At 40.4% G+C, this 22,287-nt stretch overlaps 2 protein-coding genes across 3 annotated transcripts in view; both read left to right on the top strand.

Moving 5' to 3' along the window:
* Positions 1 to 9,737: 9,737 nt before the first annotated feature.
* The window catches only part of LOC121595272 (polypeptide N-acetylgalactosaminyltransferase 5), a 44,650-nt gene continuing 32,100 nt past the window's right edge, over positions 9,738 to 22,287 (top strand). For both annotated transcript variants that reach the window (XM_041919130.1, XM_041919129.1), the window contains exon 1: positions 9,738 to 9,929. In XM_041919130.1, coding sequence (XP_041775064.1) covers positions 9,738 to 9,929 — 192 coding nt within the window. The remainder of the gene's footprint in view (positions 9,930 to 22,287) is intronic.
* LOC121595273 lies at positions 20,094 to 21,340 on the top strand. The gene is made up of 2 exons (XM_041919131.1): positions 20,094 to 20,890; positions 20,965 to 21,340. The coding sequence occupies exons 1-2, from the start codon at positions 20,219 to 20,221 to the stop codon at positions 21,136 to 21,138; spliced, it is 846 nt and encodes a 281-aa protein (XP_041775065.1). The 5' UTR covers positions 20,094 to 20,218; the 3' UTR covers positions 21,139 to 21,340.

The following is a 22,287-nucleotide window of genomic DNA, read 5'->3' as shown; positions in this document are numbered from 1 at the left end:
AAAATGATGCTCGTCATTGATGCGATACGTGTGCGGCTGTGTCCGGTGGGCTTTAGGAGGCACTCTGACATTTATTTGCGGGATTTATAGTTTGCGGGCCACTAGCGGTTGGAACGGTTGCGGTTTTGGAGCTTTCGGTAGGAGAAGAGGGTATGAGAGTTTTCCGCTCGCACGATTTATGGGCGCGCAAATGCCTGCGGGATTTGAAGTTCAGATGGTGAGCAGCAGCAGCACGTTAAGTCTCCAATTATTTCGGTTTTATTTTGCAGCACAATTCGATTCGTTGCGATATAGCGATAACAGTGCGATAAAGAGCAGAAAGAAATGGGAGAGTTTCGATTGGGATGTCTTTCTAAATATAGCCTTCTGTATAGCTTCATATGTCACTTCCGGTTTGGCTGTGTAGTGTATTTTTTCTTGGAATATCATATGAACTCCAATGCTATTGGTACACTCTTATACACCCAAAATTGATAGTTTTATTGTTACTTATCTAAGGATAAAGGAATTTTTTTTGCAATGCGTTGATTGGATAAGAAAATTCCAGGTAACAAAATGAAAAACCTATCGATTTACATATGGATGGTTTGCCGAGGGGAAAAAAAGGAAAGGTCATCTCGTTGCCGTTGCTACGATAAATGTTCCAGAAAATGGGATCTCTTCCTATGCTTGCTTTGTTCAGTTTTTTGGGAAGGATCCTTCAGCCCTGTTTGGCCCCGTGACCTGCTTGATATGCGACAACAGTCAAAAAATGGTCCCATTTTTATCGCTGCTATGTTTGTTTTCTATAATCCTTGGCCAACATAATAAAAACATATGAAAAAGGAACATGTGCAAGGAGAACCCACTTCTGCAAGGTTCGGGCATCGTAGAATATTGAAAAGAAATGGTTGGGATAGGAGGATAGCCCAGCAAAAATAATACGGTATGTCAGGAATGTTGGGCATGAACGTTAGTGTGTATGTTGTTTTTCGGTACATAGTTTCTTTTTGCAATATTTTGTTTTTTTGGTTATAGTTTTTTTGCCGCATTGTGATCGAATGTTTACTAAATTGAAAAATCGGTTTTGCTATGCTGGTAAATTTTGCACCACGCAGGTAGTCGATATGTGTAGAAACAACGTCCATGCACGGTGTTTTCAGCTCTTAGAAAAAAGTGGAAAAAAGCAATCAAATTAAGGAAAACGAAGTAGAAGGAAAGTATAAAAAACGGCACATTTCACACGTTTATTTCACATTTCACATCAAATCGCGCTTGGTCTTAGTTTTTTTTTTGCGTCCGGCGTGTGAATTGTTATGAAGCATTAAGGTCAACGTTATTCAATGTTTCCTGAAAATGTGTGAAATGACCTGGAAGGAAAAATGAAACTAAAATTTTACCGGCGAAGTAAGCAACAGTGAATTGAATTGTATAATTTAATCTTTTTGAAGTGGAACCTATTTTTTGGAAATACATTTTGGTTGTGGCATTTTAAATTTTAATCACTAACTTTATCTAAAAAAAGGTAGTAGACATATAAAATATCATGTTATTATGTTGTGCTCTTTAAACCCCGTATTGCCAGTGTCGAACCAAATACGTTACCTTTTTTCTGATCGAAACCATTCGATGGAAATACTTACAATGTTGACAACGTACAAAGTTGTTTAAAGTTGACAGTCGACCATCGCCGAAGTGATTTGGGGAGTCGAGAAGAAAGTAAGAAATAAATACTGCTTTCTTGAAATAATAGGAATTTGCACGTTCCCCGTTTTCCTTTCGCCTCGCTTGGATGACGCACCATCTGCTACAAGGTATAATTATTCACTGCATGTGTGTACGCCGTAATTAATTTACGTTCATTTGCTTACATGGAGCGACGCTGTTTATTGGGCGACACGGAGCATTCTATCGTATTTTGCTGTAATTAAGCCTCCGTGATGCGGGCCATGCGACTTAAGGCTCAGTTCTTAATCGTGCGAAGTAAAGCTAGGGTAAAAAAAAAAACTGAGGAGCATTAATGATGCTAGTCAGGCCCGACCGGACTGAGGGTATGTACGAGAAAAATTGTGAATTATGCGGTATTCCAATGATGCCAGTTGGCAAAGTAAAAATATGCAAAGAAGAAAATGAAAGTGAAACCCCAACTCACCATTTCCCGGCGAGTAGTTCTGCACAATTGGGTGACCTGCGAGCGAGAAAAAAAATCGAACTGTCGCACAAAAAGAATCCCGCAAAGGCCGCGCCACGCCACGGTAATGGAATGAAGATTTTTCAACTATGAACATTCCTTACACGATTCCCCTCAGTAGCTTTTCATCAGTTTCTTTGTGTCGAAAGAAAAGGCATTTTGTGTGCAGAGCAAGAGGAATGGTTTTTTTTTACAATGTTCGTATGAATTGAATTGAAAAAATGAGATGGAGTTCATTCCACCCGGCAGAGGATGATGTAGCCGATAGTTCACATTTGGAATTCCGCACAGGAAACGCATTGACCGATATTCGTTGGAAGGAATGTATGCAGGAGACCCTTTATGGATGGCTGGTAAGCTTCATTTTTAATGCCATTTATAAACTCAAACACGATTATTCACCTCACACACGTTTACCATAGCTAGTTGTGTTCTGTGTGTCTAGTTATTGTTGTCTAAGATTTTACTAGTCTTTTCTATGTACATAAATTTACAACGGTACAAAAAACTCTTTCAATCCAAAATTTTGTTGATTGATTGAATCTGTGTATCTTTATTCCAAATTTCGAAGTTCTTGGGCTTCATGTTTGGATTATTTCTGGTTTGCAAAGTACAGAATCTAAATCATGTGTATGACGTATAACTTCCGGGAATTCATAGATTTTCGAAAAGAAAAACAAAATCATCCTGGAAAATGCCACTTAATTGATAATAAAATATATATTATAATTCCAACACATGAATAAAAATAAACAAAAATATTCGGAGAACAAATTTAAGGATTATTTTTATTTTTATTCAAGTCTAGATTTTCATTTAATGCCAAAAATGCACACTCGTAATATGTTCATAATATATCGAAACACGAAAGCTTGTTGAATGGAAAACATGGTTTGAATATTGCATCGCTTTCGCACATGTAAGATTTTTTCTTTCGAATGGTGTGCTATTTAGTCGGAGCTCGATTCATTGTGCAGTAATGGAAAAATCCGAGCGGGTGCCATTCAACTGTCCGATTTTTTGACACTCCCAACTAGAAGGGAATGTATGTAGCGGAGGAAGAAGGGCAGAGGAAACATTTCGCTGAAAATTGCTGCAGATGTACTAATCTCGTACCAGTGTTGCAGGGCACAACGAAAAAAAAACCGTTTCCATTTCTTACATTCTAACTGTTATCAACTCTTCCGATCAGCAACCAAGTGTGTAGTTTGCTGCAAAGGCTCTGGACAATTGCTGAACTTCACACTAATATATTGGGTCGAAACCGAAACGAACAGCAGTTGTGTTCCGGATGCTGTAGAATATATGCCACCGAAGGGGTTGGACGTTTGGTGAGAGTGTGTGTGTGCTCGTTTTTTTTGTACTTGTGTCCAATTTTCCAACCCAACACCGATGGGATTTTTTTTTCTGCTTACTGCTGCTACTCCTGCAAGGAGAAAGAGCTGATGGTGGTGGGTTCCACTGGAAATTTCGGTTTCATAACAGCCTCCAGCGCCTGTGGTTGTATGGAATGCCGGCAAGATGCACTACTAAGTGCAGCGGCGGTGGGCAGTAACGTCAAGCAGCTGTAGTAATTTATTAGATTTCGAACGGAAGCAATAACGTTGCCCACGGTACGGTTTCGGAAGTGCTCGGGAAGAGCTGACAATGGTGTTTTGGTTTCGGAGTGCGGGGAAGCTTTCCAGCAGCATATGTTGAAGCCGATTCAAATGCAATGCGTTAAGCTTTAATATATTTACCCAGAGACTGTACATGCTAGCGGGACATTTTCGTTTAAATTACACACTTTGTCAACAGACCCTCTAGCCTGACTATTCACCTAACCAAGTTCAATCAATTTCACGTGAGGGTGAGTTTTAGCATTGATGTCCGTACATTGTCCTACTAAATGATCCAAGCAGATGCTGCGTCCTGGGTTTGCCTCGCTGTACACAATCAGCAGCGTACGAGAACCTGCATCAACTGTTTGTTTAAATCAAGTAAAACACCGTAGCAAAGCTGATAAGGAGCTTTGTTTGTAAATAGGCACTCCCTCTCACTCTCTTTCTATTTGCTTCTCTCGTCCGTTCAGATTTGCAAAAGTTTGCTCATGGATTTGTTTGTACGGTTGAGGTTGAGGTTTTTCCGTGCATAGAACCTAACCAACACTACTTCCTCGCACCGCTAGCCTACAGTGCGGTACGTGAATGGAGCAAATACATTGTCCATGACGACTATTTTAAAGCGAAGTTTGCAAACGATGAAGAAAGCAGAAGTGGGGTTGCTTTTTTTGTTTTTGTTCGAAAAACATACCTACCTTGTATGGGACGTAGCATAGACACATGCAGATGTCTGCTGGTTTCATAATCTAAGTTACACTGACCAGTGTGTTTGCCAGTGTATGCTGCGGGTATGTGCCGATGAAGAAATGGTTTTAATTTACATACCATAGTAGAAGATGAGTTGGCTTTTTGCTACCATGTTGCGCTTAGGTTGGCAAGGTGTGTTGCAGAATCTGTGCGGGTGTTGCGTTTATTGGTTGTGCGGAGTTTTGGGAAGGTATTTCGATACCAGAAAAGAGCAAAATGTTCCACTCTTGATGAAGTAAAGCCAAGTGCAGACTAAGCATATTTTAGATTGCTGTTTTTTTGATAAATTTGCTATCATCGACGCTTCAAAGCGCATTCATTTAAAGCGTACGTTATTTAATGTTGGAAAAATGGAAATAGTTTGCTTACCTTTTGCACTTTAGTATAATTAAATGAATTCTCTAAATGGCTGTGTATCGGTGCGCTCAGCTCTTGTACAAAGTATTAGTAAGAGAATAAAAAATTAATTAGACACGTCGGTAGCGGTTGGCGGATATATGGCACAAGTTTATCAATATTTGAGCCCTTTTAAAATATGTATGAACCATGTTGCTTGCCATGCGATTAATTATGCATCGAACAAAGAACAGGGCGCGATACTTAACCACACCGATGCTGGTGAAACGATATTGTTAAACATTAGTAGCAAAACGTATCAATTTAATCCACCCAGTTACAAATTATTGTTTTGCAGTTAATGCGCGCCGTATGTATGTACATATGTATTAAAAAGCACGAGAGCACGCAAAAATTGCCCATAAATAATTGAAAGTAACAATAGTACATTGTGGTATTAACTATTATAAGGATAATAAACATACATTGCATGATTCAAATTTTTATTTATAATTATACACAAATTCAGTACAAAAAAAAAATATGGATGATAATTAGCCGAACAAAAAGCATTTAAACTAAAATCATGTTTCGTGAGGAACTCTGTTCATGCAGGAAACATCATGTTTAGTCGTTCGGTGGTTTGTGAGTGTTGCATAAATAATGTAATTTAAAAAAATGGGCAAACCATAATTTAGGGCCTGCAGTTTTAATATATTTTTGTTAGGGATATAACGTAGTACAGTACACCTATTTATTAGGTTTGAGTGAAATTTGTATGTGTAGCCTAGTACAATAGCAAAGCGCTAGTACGGTTTATAGCAAATCATGGCTTTTCTAGAACTTATTCTCGTTGTTCAGCAGAAAGCCGTTAGCGTGTGCGTTACCCATTTTGTTCGCACAAATGCATTCGGTTTAAAAATTACCGTGCCTTATTTCCATGACCATCGAGAAAGTACGGCGGTTTTTTTCGACTACAATATTAAAAAAAAAAGGTTCAATACACCTTACTGTTCCACCCCCTGCAAATATGGCCGCGCGCGTTCGCTCCGGTGGTCGGTCATGTATTTGCATAAAATTACAACCGTCGTCGCGCGGCTTTTATTTAAATATCTTCAATCTCCTGAATAATCGCAGGTACGGTTCGGGCGGTTCCGACAAAAAACAAAACTCACTGGGACACACACACACACACCCAGCTCCGTTATTCGTTTTTCACGATGGATGCTTTATGTGCAAGCTTTTCCGCTGCCCGAAAATCTCGCTGGTCCGGAATTGTGTGGCTGTGTGTTCGTCGTTGTGTTCGGTGGTCGCGCATTGCACGGGCGATTATTTTCGCCTGAGCTGACCCTACCCGGGCCGGGTGAAACTATTTTCTTTTACATTGCGAGCAGCTCCGGCCATAAACCGGCGACTGACGGCGGGACTGGCTCGAGGCTGTGAACATTCGCCTAGGGGGGAGAATGCATTTCCTCAGTTCAGTGGCCGGGGCTGGCATGGGAGGAAAGAAGGGGAGGGGGGGGAGTTAGATTTTACGCTTTCATCTGACGGTGTACGCTGCTGTATTCACCTGCTACCTGTAAATGGTTTCAGCGTTTAATGGTTTAGATTACGGCTGGTGCGCACCGTGCATGTAGCGCGGGATGCAATTTTCTTTCACCAGGATCTCAAGCCATGTTGTTCGTCCTGAAAGAGCGTGTATTTTGTTCTTTCTGTTAAAATTATAACAAAAAAAAATAACTCTTGGTTCTGTTTTACAGGATTTACAGCATTTATTTCGGTTTGTTTAAAAACACAGCTTAATTTCACGCTCAGAGATACTACAACAGCTAATATATTCTTTTGGGAGATTCTCTGTGAACAATAGACAATTCACTTTTGAGTTAATTTCCAAATCCAATATGGTTCAGGCGTCGGTTCCACAAGTCTTCGTAAAATATGACCCTGTCATTCAATACTTTCGGCACAAGAGATTGTAAACAGTATGAAGAGAAATGGCATGGGAGATTGTGTGTGCCAATTAAGCGTGAATGTGTATCATTAGGGGAAGTATGCCAAAATGTTTGTCTACGATAAGTGAATTGAAAGATTCTGGTACGGAACGTTACGCATTCAGCAAATGGGAAATGGGTTGCTTATCCATCTCACCGGATATCTCACAGCTCTCCCATGAAGATAGAAATGAATGGTAGACTGTGTCATCATTAGATGTTAGGGGCTTCTTTCCGTTTCGTATTTCATGCCATGATAGATAATTATATAGTTTCATTTACACTGTAACTAAGGTAAATAATGTTTCCAAGAACCATTGCCGAATGATTGGGATCGTAGGTGATAATGATGATGTTATGGAATAGTTTTGTTCAGAAAAAGCAATCATTAGGTAAAGACTTGTTTATGCTGCTATTAACTGTTTTTGATACTTTATTTGCTATACAGAATGGGTGCAAAAGAGCAACTCTTTTCAGCCTAATGAAAGGCTATTCATGCATAGCCAATATTGTGGAGGTATCTGAGGTAATTACAACATTGCTGATAACAGCTGCAAACATTCAATAGCAAGCTACCGTTTGGGCACGATGAATCCTGGTCATCCTAAGACAAACAAAAGATATGATGCTGATAGGAACGAAACTACCTCATAAGCTGTCCGTAATAAACATGATGTTTTATTGTATTTTTATGTCTTCTTTCATTGCAGATCGAACAGCGAGAACACACTAACGATCGATAAAAACCATCGACCGTGGCTGAGTAAAAACGGGAAAATCACCAACCATACACACAAACCGTTGACGATGGTCAGGTGTATGCAAACAAAATGAAAATGTTCACACAGCATGATTTTACTCACCCCCAGGGAAGTGAGAGAGAGATAGAGAGATGGTGGTGAGCGGCTCTGATGGAAGTGTGTTCATATGATTATCATTAAAACAAAAGTTACACGGACTTTGGCTGGAAATTAAAACCACTTTCATCATCTGCATCATCATTATTACCGGCATCATCGTGGACGATAATCGTCATTCCGCACCCGTTTTGCCTCGACAACCCCCTATTGTTAGCACCATCGTCATCGTCGCCGAATATTAAGCACATGCTACGTTGTTACGTGGACCAGCGTTGAATGTAGGCGTTACGGAAATCCTCCGTTGCTAATTATTCATCGGAAAGGCATTAAAATTCATTCGGTAGCCACATGGTGCGGTTCTGTGGCTAATGTGATGCCACATCACCGGTACACCTGCACCTTCTTCCCCAAAGGTGACTCGACAACAAAAACACAAATTCCTCCTTCCCCATTTGACAAAGTCCGATTGGATCGGAAGGATTTTGGTCAGTAGCACTATTATCTGGGTTAAAGGAATTTTCGGCTGCCGGCATGCCAGTTGGAAAAACAAATGCTCACCCACTTTATTATCTTGTATCTTTATTCAAATGCTTCTTTATTAGTACAACATGGTGTTTTGGAAGTGTAGAAGAGGAAGTTCGTTTCAATATTAAATTGTTGAAGGGTTTAAAGATGAGTAAAAAAAGAAATCCATTATAATAAATGACTATAAAACCGCAACAAATCAAATAGTGCAGGAAATGTTACATGTCAATTGCATGTAGTCTTAACCGGACGAAAATATTGAGTTAACTTACAATGTTCGATATAGTGCACATGTATTGTTTCGCATTATCAGGCTTATGTATTTGTACTGGCTTATTATGTGCTTGATTACTATTTTGAAAACTTGTCTAGCTGGTTGCAAAATGCCCTAGATGTGTTGATCAAATGGTTGCTACAGTTTTTGCAAGTGCACTCACGCGCTCACCGGAAGTGGCTGTTGGCGTTTGCTGTCGGCGGGTAGGGGAGCGATCCAAAAGCCTGCTGCATGTAATGTAGATCGTTTGCGTGCGCACGGTTTCGGTGAAAGTGCACTCGTTTGCGAACGTACATTTTTGAAGTGTTTTGTTGTCTTGTGATAAATATTTAACCGTTTGCTTGTAAACTTAAATTGGCTTCCGGTAGAGTAGTTTCCGGGTTATCGCTATATGTTTATACGATGGTAAGCAACGAACAGCACACACACACATACGACATCCCATAGCCACACATCCTAGCCTTTTCGATATGAAGGGACTGTGTGTATATGTTACCTTTCGCTATGTGGTGCACGATTGCATATTGTTTAGTTGATGGTAGTAGGGATCGATAAAAGCGGACGTCATAACGAAACATGGTATTTTGAACTGTGCAGACCAACAGCATATAGTGTAAGGACGGTAATGGCTACAGAGAAACGTTTTTAAAGAGCGCCCCATTGTACCACTAAAACTAAACTAGGACTAAAACAAAAAGTATACATTACATCAAAAGAGATTAATTTCAATTTTTTCTTTGTAGAAATAGCATGTCAACATTTTAAAGATACACAACTATTCAAAAAGCATAAAATGTGAATCGCGACTGTTTTTTTTTTGTTCAATCCAGTGCAGTGTGTTTGTTTTGTACGTAAATCGTGTGTATATTTAGTTTCGCTGTGCCTATGAAGTATAAAATGTGTAACTATGTTACTAGTTGAAGTGCAATAATCGTTAGCAGTATTGATGTGCCGTAGCAGAATCACAGAGAAGAGATTGATGCACTCTTCTGCCACGGTTTGCGCAGGCTGTGTGTGTGTTTGTGTTGCGTTTAGGTGCATGTGTGGTCACACATTGTGGCGTGTTGCAGTGCAGTTAGCAGCTGCCGATCTTTTATGTTGAAGTATATTTAGTGCTGCACGTGTGCGTGGCGAATCTGCGTGCGGTAGATTCCGGTTCATCCCTGCTCCTCCGCCCGGCTCCTGCACTGGTGGAACAGTGGATCGGCACAAGAGTCCCGTAGATTGAAAGAAATGTCCGTTGTCAGCTTAAACAGAATGTTCCGGGGGAAGATTCGCACCAACACCTGCCGTATCGTAGTGCTCACCTCACTCGTGTGGCTGCTGATCGATGTGATACTGATAGTGAAATATGCCGACTGTCCCAGTACCGGTGGCGGGTCAAGCTGGCTCTGCAAACGGAACGGTGACGGCTATGATGTAGAGGTAAGTAGAGTGATTTAGAGGTGTTGTGTTGTATTTGTGTATAAAATGGGATGATCGAGTTTATTTTTAATAAGGCATCTAATAAGCATCCGACGGCATTTACTACGTGATTGCTGTGTATTGGCAGCATTCTGGAACTCGGTGCCACATGAGAATGGCATACCCATCTGGCATTACGGTAACATTTTATTAGAGGTAATGGATCAATCCATCTAGACCACCAAGTGACAGTCCCTAGATGTCGATTACTGCTGCCTGATAGTGTTACAAATGTCAAACATTTTGGTTTTTAGATAGTTGGCAAATCATTTCATTTACACGTTAGTAAATACCGCCCTTGGGACATTTACATCCAAAAAAGGTACCGTATTTTGGTAGGCTGGAAATAAAAAATCGATCATACCGCACACCGAACACAGAGCACAGGGACATCCGAGTTTCGTTTTATCTTCGGTTGAAAAATGGATGCGATGCTATCGATCACATGGCACCTTTGGAACCGAAATGGATCATCTGTATGTGTGTGTGTTTGTGCGTGCGAAAAGGGACGTGATGAATTAGGGTGGGTTGTGCTGGTGCTGTATTTTTAGGTCGGTACAGTTCAATCGCTATCGGGATGGGTAGTCCTTTTTTGTGATTCAAGTGGTGTTGGTTCATTCGGATGTTGAGAAAATTACATAAATCAATAACCAAAAACCCTTTTATCGCTGTGCGCAAAGCAGTGATGCGGGGTAGTGGAAGAGAGATGGTATGTGTATGTGCCTATCCGGGTCTATCGTACGTTTTATGTTGATTAATCTAGAAAAGTTTTAACCTGTATTAGAAGGAGGAGGGCGGAAGTTTAGGATGCTAGGAAGAGGGGATAGAGCTGTGGAAAGAGGTTGTTAAACAAATTTAGAACTTTATATTTGGAGAGTTTTTCGATTGTTTTATGTCGGGCGAGGGTACTGAGTCAGACATTATTTGATTAATGCTTGTACGAACAACACATGCATGGTGTGTAATACCATAGAAACATTTTTCAATCGGTTTTGTTAGGATTCGCCTCGTTGTCCTTAATTTCCATTTATACTTTAAGTCAATTTCTTTTCATTCAAATGTGTTTTTACTTAAGATTTGTAACTATGTGATCCAAAATTCCCCTATTCAAGTCGTTTAATTATACTAGTTTAGGTGCTTTTAAGTCTTCGGTGTAACTATTTTATCGCATTTTCAAGTTTAATGTTTAATGTGATAATTTTGATACTGATGATGATAATTTTCAGTTCTTTGAAATATATTTCATATCGTAAAAATGCCTTGTGAATTTGTAACGATTTTTACTACTGGCACCAATTGTTAACTTACAGGCGTGAATTACATGCGTTGAAGGTAAAATGTTGATATACACAGTCGCAATTCGTAAACTAGAGCTCAAATTCAGTGACAAACGCTGTGTAAATCAACTGTAATCTATGTCATTTATCAATTAATATTCCAGAAGAATTTGAAATTAATTAAAAACACTACTAAGAATTAAATCTTTTCATTAACGGACAAAAACAGCTCTATGTGTCGGTAAATGTTGACAGTGACATCAAAATTGAGAATTTAATTTAGACTCCCTTCCCATAAAAAAGTTATTGACGCATCCTGATTGGAGCTTGCGCAAATTAAAAAAAATGCCATATTAAACTTGTGATTGTATTCAATTTAACGTCCCCAGCCTTCCTAGTATTATATGCCTTCCCCCTCTGTGTAATGGAGCAAATTTCAAAAGGTCAAGTGTTTTTATTACAACCCGCCAGCCGGTACCGGTGAATTTGTGTCCGCCCTTAATTTCTCCGTCGGACTGGCACAGCTGCACAACAACTGCCACTCGTTGTTGATGGTTGATTCATTTTTTTTCCTTCAAGAAATTATCTTTTTAAGTGTTCTGTGCCCACATACACAGATAACTAAGAAATAAGAAGAGAGAAAACAAATATGTAAGCATCATAAGCACAGTAAATAGCTAAAAAAAAAAACTTCCAGCTATACTCCTGTAGCGAGAAGATCCAATAGAATCCGTAGAATGAAATCTCGTTGTGGTTTCATCAAGCTTCAACGCAATGATAGTATGCCTTTTGCACTGACCCTGTTCGGATGACTGTGCTGCAGTAAATGGTGGTGGGCAGAAAGAGTTGTTTAAGTGGGTTCCGCTACCATTGGCCGGTTGTGCTTCAAACGAAGTCCCCGACTTCATTAGCATAAATTATGAGTCGGAAGGATACGTTGGTTTTTGTTGCCTTTATTATCTATTCAAGAACCATGCTGTGCTACCTTAGCAACTGCTGTTGCGATTGGACTTTTGTAAAATTGAAAAATAAAAATAGGATTTTCTTTGTAACAATTTTGAAGTTAAAATATTTTTTTAATATATGTTTGCAGTATTATAAATTAATGCTAATATCGAAAGCCAAGGCCTTCATGCTAACATTTGTAAGTTGTGTTAGTTAAAACTTGAATGAACACAATTAATTGCAAAGCTTAACACTAATACATATGTATATGTGGCATTTGCAACAGTCGAGAAACTTGAAAAATTCACAGTTTCTGTTAATGAAGGGGCATACACATCATGGAAATTAATTAAATCGTTCCTTTTTTATATTATTCTCAACACAAAAAAAACATACACACACACAGAGAAAAACACGTTTCACGTGTCACAAAGGCACACATAAACACGAAAGACGAAGATAAGTTGCAACATTTTATGTTTTCGCACTGTGCTGTGTCGGTTGGCTCTGTGTCGCTGTGTGAGTGGCTTACCGTCTCTGCAAGCTTTGCAACTTGTAGCGCTATTATGCTTTATGCACATGCTCTCTGAAGCGGTCAGGCAGGATTAAAGGTAAGGTAGGTTCTCCGCGAGAGCGGAGAAGGCACTCGAGAATAAACTGTTGCACCGGTCGGCTGTCCTGGTTGTGTTTTGGCCGTGCTGCACTGGACGCGTAATCAAGTTAGTGTGCGACTGCACTTGACGCAAAATGCATGCCTGCGTCCTGTCCCCACCACCATCATCCCGCTCTGGGTGCCCGCTGGCTCCATCTGGGTGGAAAGTGGGTGGCAAATTCGAGAAGCGCGCAAATGTTTTGCCTTTTAATTAGTGCGGAAATAAACGTACATAAACGTACATTGAATGCATAATTTCCGGAGCGGCGCACCGTTTCAGCTGCACGGGGGCGGGTACACGGGGGCGCAACATTAACGTACGGCGTACGGCAGCGCATCATTCTTGGCCGGTCCGGTAGCACCATGGTGGTGGTTGTTGGCCAAAGCTAACATGGCTTCTTAACTCTCGAGTGCGTCGAAATGAGAAGAAAATTGTGCGTCAAACAGCGCTGGTGGGCAATGACTATGATTGCACCTGGCTGGATGATAAAAACGGCTACTATAAGTCCGCCCCCACGCCCTCCACCCCAAGGATACTGTTAACTGTTGCTTTCAAAGCCCCGGTGCATAATGTGAGGAAGCTGTATGGGTGCTGTTTCATTATGAATGCAAGACTGGAGATTATACTTCAAAGCCCGTCCAAAACACTTGGAATGAACGAACGAATGTGTTGGTAGCTAGTCGAAAGATGGCTAATGAGCGAAATAGTGTTAAGTTTATTGTGTGCTTTGCTTGTTGTTGTTTCGTTATGCCATGCCGTCGTTAGGACATGCCAGATAGACGACGATAGAATTTACCTACGTGGTTTGGTAAAGTGTTTTTGTACGTACATGTATGTAGCTTTTCGAGCATATAATTTTACTGTAGTTTCTAAAATAAATGATACTTATTAACAGTCTGAGATGACGAGGTTTTAAATCACATTATAGTCGAAAAGTTGAATCATTTGGTGGAATATTTCTAAGCGAAACAGTGGAATATTGTAAACATTCTGTTGATATTTGCAATGATGGAATACAATCTATTATTTCTACGTTTTCATTTTATTTATAACCACTCCTGATTTTGCATTGAAAAAAATCCCTTTTATATGGTTTTCCAATTACTGGTTCGCAGAATTTTGAGTTATTGCAAGGAGCTGAAGGATATGTGCAGAAGAGAAATTTTTTTAACCAGAGAAAGAATATAAAACTGGCGCTATAGATTATGCGATGTTCACACTTACACCAACGGTCGTGCTACGTCGAAAAAATGTTGTTAGTTTAAGAATCAATAAAGGGTATGAAGAAGAGCAATAAAAAGATAACCAAAATAATGTAAATATCCGAAATTTAAAAACAAACAATACAGTGTATCAACTCTAATTAAGCGTTGAAGAAGAATAAGCAGAAGGCTGAATATGTTGTCAGTACAACGAACCGTAATGATCTTTATTTTGGCATGTCAGATTGTCGCACAGCTGTCACAGTGATGGTCATATTCCGATCAGACAAATTGGACACTATGGTCTAACAAGGGGTCAAATCTCCAGGATATTGCACAATGAAATTTTAAACATGATCAATATTTTACTGTTTTTCAAAATAGAAACATTACAATGCGGCAATAATACGCCATGTGAAAAAATTTACCTGTAAGCTGTGTGCAGTATGACAAGGTCATCTCCACGCGTGTGCACCTTTTAATGATTGTAATTCTTATTCAGTGCTATCAAAACAAATGCTTTCAAAATAAAAGAGCTTCATGTTATCTTACTAGCACTGGGCACAAGATGCTGCTTGCCTTTATGTTCCTTTGCATTTGTGTTTTGTTCTAAAAAAGGATTAAAAGATTGCGAAGTGAATGATTCGCTACAGGGATGTACTTTATGGTTTCATCAACCATCTTCCTTCCCAACACAACAACAGGGTTACGAGGTTGGTGAGATAACAGAAGAAGAAGAAAAAACCCATAAATTCCTGCTGGAACAAGGTGCCTGAGATAAAACGACAAAGCTCGTAACCCGCACACCTTGGTTTACGGGAAAATGTTGCGAACTTCCAGAACAATCAAGCCACAAAATAAAACACACCCGCGTAGTAGCAGCGGCGAATGGTTGGTGGCGAGTAAATTATGATAATTTCACCCTACCCCACATCGCGTAAAATTCTACATCGCCGCGGAGGAGGCAACCGTGGCGAAGGGGGCACACCATTAAAGGCGAAGATTAAACAAAAGAACCCCATAGACAGAAACAAAGAGAGAAAGAGAGTGTAAAACGTAAATCGGTGGCGGGGGACATAAGGGATGGTGCTGATGGTGGTGCGGTAAGGAGCTTTTCCTTTTTGTCTAAAGCTGTGGTCAGGTGACTAACGGTCGAAATGGATCTCCTGGCACTGTCTGCTTTTAATCGAAAGGTGGGTGGGCGAATGATAACAAAAAACAACAAAAAAATGAATACAAAGAAGAATTTTAGAGAGCAAAAACAAAGCAACAGGAACAGAAATTGTATAAAACTAGAAAAGACTGAAAGTAGAATAGTTACATCGTTTTACATTGCAACACCAAAACACCGTAGGACTACCTCGATAATGACCAATTTAATGGCGTCAAAAGCATTCTTCTTGGTGCGTGCATCTATTTTCCCTCTTCCCCCAAAGTACTGTGTTTATAATTGGGTAGAAATGGTCGTTACATAATTGATAATGACAACTTTATAACTGTTGTCATAAAATTTAACTGTCGGGTGATAAAACCGCTATTTCTACTTTTTCGGCTCCGATCAAATAAGACAGACAACAAGACACGGTATTAGGATGACATTGGTTGAGAAGGGGCGGCATTGTTCTGATGGGATGGGATTGATAGGAGCTTTACTGATCAAGACTTATTTCTTGGTAATGGCTGCTCCAGATAAGACGTTATCAATTATTCGTTTGTCTACTGTCGGTATTGATCGTCATTGTAGCATGGTGAGATAAAATGTATCAAATGGTGAGTGTTATGTGTTTCTTTTTTTGTATTCTCATTGCTACATTTACTGTGTAAAAAAAGGCGATTGAATAATGCTTTCCACAAAGAACCACCGAAGAGTCATGTCGATTGTATGTCTGGTATTCAGAAGATGGGTTAGAGGGCCATTACAAGTAATCAATGTGTAATTATGAATATTAAGATATGCAAACTCTTATGCTGCGCGAATCATTTATGAGTGTATAAGAATGTCCAGAAGTCCAAAAGCATTGTCTGCAATACCGTACCAGTCACACTTGATGGTTTTATTTCGCTCATTAAAAATGTTTAAGCGACCCCATCGGAACATTAAGTTTGCCTCCTTCTGCTGTAAGTGCTGTACCACCTTTTGTTATAAAACCTTTTTTTGTAGCATCCTAAAAATGCGAACAAACGAAAAGCGCGCACACTGCAAACGGGCGCTTCCGTTAATTAACAAGATCGTATTCTTTAATTAGTTCCAGCGCCAAGAATTGTGTGAGCAGAGGTGCGAAAACTTTTACCAGTTCCTCCTGCCCGAGCAAAACCGAAACAGCACGGGTTTCGGGTACGATCGAAGCGGCACAAAACCACACACATACACCGAGGCACAGTGCTGCAGTGGCCCGTTTTTGACAAATTTACTCTGAAATATCGTTCGGGCGATTGTCAATTACCATCAACGGGTTGCAAATTGGATTTGCTTCATAAAGTTCATCTTGTTTCCCGGTGTACCACACCGAAGGCAAATGAGAGGTGTGGTGAGGGGCATGGGTGTCGCGCGATCAGACAAAATGAGTGAAGTTTTTCATGCCTCCTTCCATTTGTGCTTTAGAAATTGGGCAAACACTTCTGAGCGAGTCCAGCGCAGCGTAGTGGAGGCGACGGCGGACCTACTGGCCTGCTGCCTGCCTGCCGACTGGGGAAACAATGTTTCGTTTAAATCACCTTCTTTTCTTTCCCATGATTGCCTTTTCGGGCTGGAAGGGGATGATGGAAGAGGGGTTTTAACTCCCACCCGGGCGTCGGGTTCAGTTCATTTCCCGCCAGATGTCACCGGCAAACACAGAACCACTCCACTCTACAACCCACTGCTGGGATGGGCGCGTGTTTTGCTGGGTTGAATGTCTCTGCTGGCCATCGCCGTTGCTAGCTAGTCGACAAAAATTCAATCAAAACTTTTCCCAGCTGTTGCTGCAAAAGGGTGCACAGCACAGTGAGGCGTAAAGTCGAGAAGAATAGAGCGCAGGCATCGCTGGCTGACCACTATGGTACACTGCCAGGAGGTTTCGGTACAGCCGCTCGTGCGAGTAACGCAGGTCAACGCTGATGAAGACCTCAAGTTGGCAAAAATCTTGTTTCGAGCATTAGAAATTGCGATGGAAATTGAAATTCTCAACCATCATCTGGTTGGTAAAGGGGGCAGGGTGTGTATTGCACTGCTGCCCCTGGCATAGTTTCGGACACCTTCCGGAATGAGAGAACTAAAAAAAACGTACTGCATTGTTTGAACGTAGGATTGTTTGAGAGTATAGGTGTGAGTAGAACAATAAGAACTTTTTCAAAGTGAGATGTATTTTTGCTTCTACCGTTCTTCATTTACTAAAAGATAGGTAGATGGTTAGCGAAATAAGGATAGTAATTCCCAATTAAGTGATAATAAGTGTAACTCTTTCTATGATCGAAGCACTTTTTGAAATGTTTCAAAATAAATCAGAAATCTGGAATGCTGTATGCCAGGGGTCGGTCAACTTTGGAAGTAAAGAGTCGTTTCAGACATAATACAGGGTTTTCGAGGATTATATAGACATGTTCAGCGAGTTGTAGATTTTGTATAGATATGGTAGAGGTATAGAATTGTTCGGGAGCAGGTGAAACGGAACATTTCCAAAAGTATCATACTAAACCAGCAACTACTATCGAATACGTCAATATTTTCCAATTTTGTCGAAACGGTTTTAATGCACAATAGGGTTGATATCGCTGTGTATATTTAGCAGATTGAAAAAAAATATATTTATTTTCCAAATCCTTGAAAAGCTGAACAAAACTCAATACGATTAATGAGCAAGAAAGCCATGCAATTATTTTGTTCATTTGAATTGACCCTGAATGCTTTATAACAAATTTATTTTATACTTTAGTGATTTGCAAAAATTGTATATATTTTGGATGATCAAAACTTATCTTTATCTAGAATGAACATATTCTTTTATCGTTCTACTTTGTTAGATTTAAGTACGTCCCGATAATACGGTCCTGCGAGCCAAATAGATTTATCTCGCGAGCCTGACTTTGTCGGCAGTGGTCGACTAAGTTAAGCTATCTTGAAGTTTTAGTCATGAAAAATATGTTTTAACTGTAGTTACACTATGGAAACTTTAATACACAAACTGCACACACAGCTTCAGTTAAAAATACACACACTTTTGAATAATACTTGCTTTATGGTGAAAAATAAAAGCTTCAAAGCTGTGGTATTACTGATTTTTGCTATCAAGCATACCTCAGGATTTCGTAGAAGGCCTCTTATAAATAATCGGTTCAATAACGATTGGAAAAATGATATCCAATCGGAATAAACTCAACAAGATTCGTTTATGGAAAACGAAATGGTAGATTGTATTGTTGAACCGCAACTGTGCAAAATGTTTCATTTGCTTTTTTTTACAACACCACCCCTACCTCCGTTGACCGACAAGCACCATCAACATCATCAGCGTTGATCGTTGATTATTCCGCGGCATTAACTCGATTGACTTACGAGGAAGTGTAAGATATTGTGAATAGCAAAAAAGAAAAAAAAAGCAAAATACAAGCGAACTCTGGTAAAGACAGCGAACACAGTAGCATTGTTACAACTTTTCTTCATTTTTGTCGATGTTTCCAATTCCACCAATCGCACCTGATCATCGGGTGGACTATTAATTCGGTCGATGAAAATGGATTTTAAATGGCACTCAATGGGCTGCGCTTGGGTGAGCACGATTTGCTGTCGGGCTAGCTGTGGGAATAAGCTTCCCGCGGGCCAAACAGGTATGATAGACTGTATAATTTTAAATTATTTTCATATTTTTCTTCACACCGTCAGTGAGCTTATAAACTCGTTTTATTGCTATATATTGCTACAATTTTAGTAAAGGCTGCCCTCGCGATATAGATATGATACAGAGAACCGAACCGGTTTGAGAACTTGTATTATGCATTCATCATAAACTAACTGTTGCCATACTTTTGTATTAAACATTGTAGTGGTATGTTGAAGACGTTTCCTTTAAATGTTAAATGTGTTATCATTTTCTCCTATGAAAATTACGTTCGAAAGCTAAATTCAAGGAAACTAGCTATAGCAAATCCATTTCAGAAGGCTAAATTAAATTGTGTGACGCCTTTCATGATTTGATATACATACCAGACATTCCATGGCGACGAGGCAAAGGTTGTAGAAGCACGGTACAACTGTGGTATGCAGTGGAACAACGGTACACATGGTATGCAGTTTGCAACGAACGGTTGTTTAATTAACTTCATTCCACCGTGCCCTTTGACAGTGGTTTGCGGATGGATGAGTGATGCATTTATGATGTTAGGGACACTAATTTATTGCGACGGTTAGGCGTTGTGTGATGTGCGCGATGAATTTTTAATTGCAGCGCAACCAGGTGTCAAGCAATCAACGATCACCAGTGAGGGAGAGATTGAACCGGAGAGTACTTACACGATTATATTGCACCACATTCGTCGCAGCATCACTTCTAATTTAGCCATTTAACACGATTTATGAATAATTTAATGGGAGATTGTAATGACAGAATGCTGCAAACTATCGTACGGTAAAAAATAAATGAAAATTGAAACTACAGCAAACATGGTTTGAAATTGAATATGGTGGCTCACTTGAACAAACACACTGACGTGTTCACAAAAACTTTTTCTGTGTAAAATGTGAGTGAAACATTTTTTACACCGCAACACAGCACTTTAGTAAAATAAAACCACTCATCCTTCCGGTTTGTGGTGACTGGTGGAAGAAATAATTATATTATTCACTACTTTAACAGTGATTTAGATTTAAATTTTCTATAACTATTGGCCATTTCCTGAAATATTCATCTTTCTTCAACGCGAGGGTTTTTTTTCAACTGACGTGTCCGTCCCAAAACCTACTCAAATGTCTGATGTGGCCTGTTCGAGTAGCGAGAATTAATACACCTGCGCAAACACTCTGATTGGTAAATGTGTATGCAGATTGTTTGTACGATTTGTTCCAATTCCTAGCCGGAGCTCAATGCTTGAAGAATCTGTGGCCTGACACGGTGCGTTTCGTCCGCCACTACAGTGTTAGTTGAATTTTCACCTCCTCAAGACGCGAAGTGCGCTCGTTTGTGTTCCCTCCCGCGTGCATCATGTTCTGCCACCGGTCAGCCTGCCGAGGGCTGATAGCGCTGCTAGTTCTATTAGGTTGTATTGTTAGCTTCCACGCGCTAGAAGCGCCGCAACTTCCCGACGTGGTGCCACTGGCGAATGCGCTGCAGGGCCATGTCGACAAGTTCAAGAAGCTGCGGGATGACCTGAAAGCTCTGCAAGATTCCCAGGATCGCCAAAATCCGCTCGCCTTTTTCCGCGAAACCATGCGCATCATGGAGGGGTTGCAGTCGCTCGGCAAAGACTGGAAAGATATTGAGCGGCTGCAGAACAAGCGCGAACGCGATCGCGACTTTGAAAACCTGCTGATCGAGATGGATCCACTGTGCGGCCAGCGGACGCCCCGGACGGCGTTCTTCGAGATTAAGCTACGGTGCAGCTATACCGATCTCGGTGGCAAACCGTACTACAGGATTGGACCGCTCAAGCAGGAGCTGGTGAACCGGGTCCCGTTCGTGGTGACCGTCTATCACGATCTGCTGACGGAGAGTGAAGTGCGCCGGGCCAATGAAACACGCATGCTCGAGCCGAGCGTTCGGCGTCGGCTGGACACCCTCGTACCGAACCTGTACAACGTGGCCGTGCGGGAAGTGAGCGAACGGGGATACAATGGTGGCAAAGTGAAAGCGCCCGCCAACAGCATCATGCTTTACGTAAGCTCGCGTGGTTTAGGTTAAATTGTTCAACATTTTGTAGAATGTTTTGTTTTTTTTTCATGCCCATTTAGCTGGAATCGCATAATAACGGTGGTATGACGTTATTCCCCGGAGGTACATTCGTAGTGGCACCCAGGAGCGGAAGCCTGCTGGTCTCCAAGCAGCATCCCTCGATCTGTCCGTCCAGTATTTCTTTAAACGTCATCACCAATTTTAATCTTCCCCTGACGGCGAAAACGCACTGATGACACGCTTAGAGCTTAACGTTAGTTTGACAGAAATAAATTGGCTAGATATACATTCTTAACTATAGGATAACATTGAAAGGACCTTTTGAAAGGAACGGATGGAGGATTTTATTATGTTCAAATTTGAATTTTATCTTTTTATAGCTTTCGTCTGCCGCTTGGTGTATAATTGAAGAGAAAAATAATTGTTCAACGTGAATATCAGGGGTTTTTTTTGTATCATTATTTCCCACATTCATTATGAGCAATTAACTGAGTGATCCAATAGCTACAATTTATTTCTATAACGTCAACTTCTTGTTGTAAATGATAAGATCACACGGCAGAAGCGCTCTAAGGAAGGTCTGAAGTAACTTATACATTTTCCAACAATTATTGAATATTGAATATTGAATTTTCCAACACTAGAATAGCCAATCCCTATCGTCATTATAAGACGTTTGGGACCTGTACTTACTTGCTAAACCGAGCAAAGGTAACACTGAAAATGAATTAAAAGTTGGTCGTAAATAGCGTCTGCGCCACACTGTCACTGTTGTAATTTAAAAATAAAAAATTAAGTTATCATTTCCCACCGTGCGCCGGCACACAAAAAGTGGTCCTTCTTGGAAATAATTACGGCTAGAAAATGACAATGTAATGTACTTCGGACGCTTGACCGATTGGCTTACCGGTAGCGCTGCTGTTAAATGGCTTTCATCCACAGTGTCCAAGAATGCCAATCTAATTAATGTTCTTTTCTTTTTCACTATGACAGTTGCTTTTATATCGCTTCTTCCATGCTACCATGCTGTTCTCGTCCCAGCACGGTGTTCTTTTGATCGTATGATATTGGTGCGAGCAAGTAATCTCATTTTCATGCTCATTATTCATTAGCGTTGGGTATCGTCAGCTCACAGCATGACGTAACTTGCCTATTTTTTTTTCTTCTATGAGCCTGTCTAAAATAGCGTTGACTTGACAAGACGTAAAATATTCGATTGAAAAGCTTTTTTTTTGTTCGCTGTGAAAATGCTCATCCTGCTGCACTAAGGACATTCTCACTAATTTGCAGTTAGACATATCCACGAAAAGCTGCAACGATTTGCCGTACCACGCCGTAAAGAGGATACGAACAAAAAGCTAAGCAAGGCAACATGTCGCTAG

Source organism: Anopheles merus, chromosome 3R (genome assembly GCF_017562075.2).
Source record: "Anopheles merus strain MAF chromosome 3R, AmerM5.1, whole genome shotgun sequence".
Taxonomy (NCBI): Eukaryota; Metazoa; Arthropoda; class Insecta; order Diptera; family Culicidae; genus Anopheles; species Anopheles merus.
This window is presented reverse-complemented; position numbering and strand designations above follow the sequence as displayed.

Excerpts from the sequence above, each read along its gene's own strand:
- LOC121595273 (XM_041919131.1), top strand. The coding sequence starts at position 20,219 with ATGTTCTGCCACCGGTCAGCCTGCCGAGGGCTGATAGCGCTGCTAGTT. Across the intron at positions 20,891-20,964 it reads CCAACAGCATCATGCTTTAC|CTGGAATCGCATAATAACGG; the intron begins GTAAGCTCGCGT and ends ATGCCCATTTAG.